Source organism: Kryptolebias marmoratus, unplaced genomic scaffold (assembly GCF_001649575.2).
Source record: "Kryptolebias marmoratus isolate JLee-2015 unplaced genomic scaffold, ASM164957v2 Scaffold170, whole genome shotgun sequence".
In the NCBI taxonomy this organism is placed as follows: domain Eukaryota; kingdom Metazoa; phylum Chordata; class Actinopteri; order Cyprinodontiformes; family Rivulidae; genus Kryptolebias; species Kryptolebias marmoratus.
In genome coordinates this window covers 3,527-9,473 of record NW_023665904.1, presented here as the reverse complement: position 1 = coordinate 9,473, position 5,947 = coordinate 3,527, and the positions used below count along the sequence as shown (strand labels likewise).

The 5,947-nt window shown below is 47.8% G+C and overlaps 1 protein-coding gene across 1 annotated transcript; it reads left to right on the top strand.

The window, feature by feature from the left end:
• The first annotated feature begins 15 nt into the window (after positions 1 to 15).
• On the top strand, positions 16 to 3,387 carry LOC108229396 (cytochrome P450 7B1). The gene is made up of 5 exons (XM_017405066.3): positions 16 to 480; positions 766 to 1,359; positions 1,739 to 1,945; positions 2,017 to 2,195; positions 2,685 to 3,387. Exons 1-5 carry the CDS (start codon positions 192 to 194, stop codon positions 2,976 to 2,978), a joined length of 1,563 nt encoding a protein of 520 aa, XP_017260555.1. The 5' UTR covers positions 16 to 191; the 3' UTR covers positions 2,979 to 3,387.
• Positions 3,388 to 5,947: the final 2,560 nt, after the last annotated feature.

The window sequence follows — 5,947 nt, the reverse complement described above, 5'->3', positions numbered from 1 at the left end:
GGAGCTCTAAACCCGGTCCTGTTTGGAGCTCTAAAGCCGGTCCTGTTTGGAGCTCTAAACCCGGTCCTGTTTGGAGCTCTAAAGCCGGTCCTGGAGCTCTCAGAAGGTTTACCTTAGAGTCTGATGATGTTCATCTCAACAACCAGCTGATCAGCAGCTTCTATATTACCCAGCATGCTTTTCTTCCTCCCATGTTTCCATCATGGCCGCCCCCACAGATCCTTCCTGTCGTCTGTAATCAGAGCTCTGATGTTCAGGAGGATTCAGAGGAGCAGGAAGAGGACTGGACCTGGTCTCTGTCACAGATCAGTTCTTGTTTATGCTGCATCTGTTCTCCCTGCAGACGGGACGGAGAGCCTCCTCTGATCCAAGGATGGATTCCTTTCCTTGGGAAAGCTCTGGAGTTCAGGAAAGATGCCCACAAGTTTCTGGAAGAACAAAGGAGGACGTATGGAGACGTGTTCACGGTTCTAATAGGAGGTGGGTTCACAAACATCTGGCAGGTGGCTGTCGGCCCGGTAACCGTGACGATCACGCTTCGTCTCAGTGAACCGGCAGCAGCACCGCCCCTGCTTCTCTGTGTGTGCTACAGCACCGAGACATACTCAGATCAGTCACAGTGTGTGTGTGTGTGTGTGTGTTTACCTCACTCTTCATCAGATGAATGTTCTCGTGTAAATGACGATGAAGGTAGTTTTAGTCTGAACCTCACAGAAGATAAAAGTCCAACGCATGGTTCTGGTTCTGGGTGTCTCTGTCCTGCAGGTAAATACATGACCTTCATCATGGATCCGTTACTCTACCCGAGCATCATCAAACACGGCCGGCAGCTGGACTTTGACAAATTCACCATGAGGGTGGCCCCCCGGGTCTTTGGCTACACGAAGACCGAGCTGTTCCCCGGTCTGTGGGACCAGGTCAAGCGCTGCTACCAGCTCCTGCAGGGTGACAGCCTCACGCCCCTGACAGAAAGCATGATGGCCAACCTCATGCTCGTGTTCCGTCAGGACCACCTGGATCAGGGCCACAGCTGGAGGACCGGCAACATGTACGAGTTCTGCGCCTTGGTCATGTTTGAGGCCACCTTCCTCACCATCTACGGAAAACCGGAGACCGGCATCCGCCATCACCAGATGGACCAGCTGTGGAACAACTTCGTCGAGTTTGACAACATGTTCCCCTACCTGTTCGCTGAGGTCCCCATCTGGCTGCTGGGACGGACCAAGGCCATTCGCCAGAAGCTGATCAGCCACTTCCTGCCGCAGCGGATGTCCCGGTGGTCCAACACGTGCCAGTTCATCCGGAGACGATCGGAGCTGTTTGACCAATACGACAAGCTGAAGGACGTCGACAAAGCAGGTAGACCGGACCTCTTCGAGTTTCCTGCTTTACCTCATGATGAAGGTCAGAGAGAGTCCGATCTGTCTGTGGTTCCTCGGTCCACCATTGTGGAACCACAGATAAGAACAGTTCTGGACTCAGACTGTCAGGTGCTTAGGGGGGAAAAAAACAAAATATTAATTTATTTCTAAATGCTTTAGTTTTTTTCAAACTTTGGACTGAGTCTGAACTGGCTCAAGGACTCAACAGAACCTCCAACTGTTCTAAATTTGGACTTTTGATCAAAGGTTTCTGTAGAAACTCTTCCTCTGACGTCCTGAAGCTCTTTGGTGGAGACGTTTTGGACTCAGGTGAGGATCTGCTGCCTTCTCACTCCTGGTTTGCCTCCATCTTTCAGCTCATCACTCTACCATCTTGTGGGCGTCTGTGGGCAACACGGTTCCTGCCACCTTCTGGGCCATCTATCACCTCGCGGCCCACCCAGAGGCCCTGCAGGTGGTCCGTCAGGAGATCCTGGACGTCCTGAGAGCCAACGGCATGGAGTTTAGCCCCCGCAGAGACGTGATGCTCAGCAGAGATCAGCTGGACAAGCTGGTCTTCCTAGGTACGTTCACACTCACAGCTGATCGGTTGGACATGTCACGGCGGCTGATAATGAACCGTCTCCGTCCTCAGAGAGCTCCATCAGCGAGAGCCTCCGGCTGTCCTCAGCCTCCATGAACATCCGGGTGGCTCAGGAGGACTTCAGTCTGCGGCTGGACGCCGAGCGCTCCGTGGCCGTCAGGAATGGAGACATCATTGCCCTGTACCCTCAGAGTGTGCACCTGGACCCCGAGATCTACGAGGACCCACAGGTACCACCGACAGATGGCAGGAACATGTTGCTTCAGAACTTCACACATTCAGAAGATGCATCAGGTCTTCGAGATGCTTTCTGCAGAAATTCTGTTGGCTTTGGTTTTTTTAAAGAAATGTTTGTTTCCTCTGTGGAACAGCAGCTTCTTCACTCTGCTGCCATCTGCTGGACGTTCAACAGAACTGCAGGAACTAGAAGATAACTGGAGTTCTTTTGGTTTTTAAAGATGTTCCTTCTCTCATCTGGACAGTTTTTACAGATTATAACCCAGTCATAAATGTTCAGGAGCCACAGAAGAACTCCGGTGGCTGAGGTTTCTAAAGTTTAGCCTAAATCTGGTGCTTAAATACAAAAACGTCAACTTTAAAAACAGAAAAAGCTCCACGGTAAAAACAAAACCAAAAAAATCTACATATAAATGAAGCAGACAGAGGTCAAAGTTCAAACCTCCAGAATAAACCTGATCCTGGATCTTCTGTCTCCTCAGACGTTCCGGTTCGACCGCTTTGTGCAGGACGGCAGAGAGAAGACCGACTTCCAGAAGGACGGACAGAAGCTGAAGCACTTCCTGATGCCGTTCGGCTCCGGCTCCTCCAAGTGTCCCGGCCGATACTTCGCCATCAACGAGATCAAACAGTTTGTGTGTCTCCTGCTGCTCTACTTCGACCTGCAGCTGGAGGACGGCCAGAACCGGCCCCTGCTGGACTCCAGCCGAATCGGACTGGGAATCCTGCATCCGTCCTCAGACGTTCGTTTCCGCTACAGACTGCGAGCTGAGTAACCCAGAGCGGCGGCTGTAACGACTCTTTAGCTTCGCTTGTCCTTCCTCTGCTGTTGAACTTTGACCTTTCTGCTCTTCTTCTGCTGCTTTCAGACAGAAATCCTCCTCACTTTAACTAAACCTGAGCTCTGCAGCTTGGCTTAACTAAACCAGACATCTGTAGTCCACTGAAGCTGTGAGGAAGAGGAGGTCTCTGCAGCCAAAATCAAGCTTTCATCAAAATGTGACCATTAAAAAGTCAGCAGCTGATCCGTGTTCAAAGCACCGAAAAATATCTGAGTGATTGTTTTTCAAAAAACCTTTTATAAACTGACTTTATTGGGTGATTTTTTTTTTAAATAAAATGTTTAGATATTTATGGCACAGTGGAGCAGTGGTTAGAGCTGTCGCCTCCCAGTAAGAAGATCACAGGATCACTTCCTGTCTGGGTGGAGTTTGCATGTTCTCCCTGTGGGTTTCCTCCAGGTGCTCCGGTTTCCTCCCACAGACCAGAAACATGCAGGTTAGGTTCATTGTCCCTAGGTGTGAGTGAGAGCGTGAATGGTTGTTTGTCTCCATGTGTCCCTGCGATGGACTCAGACCTGTCCAGGTGTCCCCAGCTGCTGGGGACAGACACCAGCTCCCCCCGACCCGGAATGGAAAAGCGGGTAAAGAAAATGGATGGATGGGTTTAGATATTTAGATTTTATTAAGAAAAACAAATTTAAATCATCTGTTTCTGTTGTGTTTTGATGAGAACTCTGACAGAAACATTATCGCTCATTTTTACCCATGTTAGTCTGTGCTGTCAGAAATAATTGAACAGATTTTGATGAAACTCAAAGTAAATATTTGGTATAAATCTACAACTTTTGGAGTTAACCTTTAACCTTTCATGGCTAACTGACAAATGTTTTGTACAATTTCTGTTTTCACTGAATAAAACGTATTAATTATAAAATCTATATTATAATAAAACATTTGTTTTCTTTTTTAAAAATGCACCGCGAATAAAAATAAATAATTGTCAGGCTCTTATTGTGAAAACCTGGCAGGAAGTCACCATCTCCAGTCGTCGGAACAGTTCGGAGATGTTCGGGAGTTTTCGGCTTCACTCGGTTTATTTTCGTCTCAGCCTCCTCCGGAGCAGAGCGAGAACCAACCCGGACCCCGAGGAGGCTGGACCGAGCCGAACCGGGACCCGGACACCCAGTAGAACCGGGATTAAAGCGGTTTGGGTCCGAAGCTGACAGGTTCCGGGACACCGAGGGCTTCATCGCAGCAGATCCGGGTCAGAGTGGACTTCAGGCGGCTTCGAGTCCAGCTGCGTCCCGCCGCCTGATCCGGAACCATGTATCAGGTCCAGGTGAGTTTCAAAGTCCAACAGAACCACAGAGGAAGGCTGGTCGAATCCGCGTTCATTTTTTAGTTTCAGAAGCTGTTAATTTTGATCTACTTTCAGGTTTTATTTCTGTCAGACTGAAAATATGTGAATCTTATTTAAATAAGTCTTTAAAATTTTACTTTTTTCTCGTCTGTTTAAATTCCATCTGCTGGCCGAACCGGAACCAGCAGGTTCTCAGTAAAAAAAAACATCAGGGGACTCAATGTTTTCATTTAGTTTAATGAGTTAAAGTTGAAGTTGGTAAAAGTGATGTTCTTTATTGTTTGGTCTGGTCTGAACATCAGTTATCAGGAACCACTGATGTTCTAACAACTCATTCAGTTCTCTGATGTTCCGCCAACGTTTAGGGAACAAAGCTAAAACAGTGAGTCAGGTTTAACACTCATCTGAAAATAAAGGTTTTAATGTTGAAACTGAGAACCTTAACTTAGTTTTTAGAACATTTTATTTGAATGTTTATTTTCTCTGTTCCCGTTGATCTGATTCAAACAGCTTTTCTCTGAGAGCTGAAAATAAAACGAATAAATATTCCCCCTCCATGACCCGAGATCCTCGGCAGCTTCAGAGGAACATTCAGGTGTTAGTCTGATCCCCTGAGGCGGAACACGAATCACTTTAATGAATCTGATGACTTTCTGCCTCGTTTGGTTCTGAGCTCCGCTCGGATCCGGCTTTTAGTTCATTAACATTTTCCTGCAATCAGTGGAAGAACTCAGGCTCAAGTTCATCGCTCCATAAAGTTCATCGCTCCATGAAGTTCATCGCTCCATGAAGTTCATCGCTCCATGAAGTTCATCACTCCATGAAGTTCATCGCTCCATGAAGTTCATCACTCCATGTTCATCACTCCATCATCATCGCTCCATAAAGTTCATCACTCCATGAAGTTCATCACTCCATCATCATCGCTCCATGAAGTTCATCACTCCCTCATCATCTTTTCCAGGATTCCTCAGCTGCAGAGTTCTGACTTGGAGGCATAACGATCTTTAAAGCTGCAGCAGTCCTTTTCCCGGACCTCTCCAGTAAATAGACAGATCCAGCTGCTCAGAGAACTGACTGATCAAAGCTGTGTTCAGGTGTTAGGTCGAGTCACGGAGTCCATCTGCAGAGAACCAATCAGAGTGAAGAGCTTTGATCCGCCGCCGCTGCAGAGAGAACAAAGAAGAACAAACAGATGATCAAGATTAAAACCAGCAAGTCAACAAAACCAGAGTTAGTAAAAGTTAGCTAAGCAGCAGAAACTTCCCATCCTGAGCAGCACAGAGGGGACAGTGGGAAGAAAAAACTGCCTTTAACAGGAAGAAACCTCCAGCAGAACCAGAACCAGAACAACCGGCCGTCTGCTTTGACAGGCTGGGGTTAGAGGACAGGAAAGAGACAGAATGACTGGTCTAGGTGTAGTTTCTATGGTCCAGGTGTAGTTTCTACAGTCCAGGTGTAGTTTCTATGGTCCAGGTGGAGTTCCTACGGTCCAGGTGTAGTTTCTATGGTCCAGGTGGAGTTCCTACGGTCCAGGTGGAGTTCCTATGGTCCAGGTGTAGTTTCTATGGTCCAGGTGGAGTTCCTACGGTCCAGGTGTAGT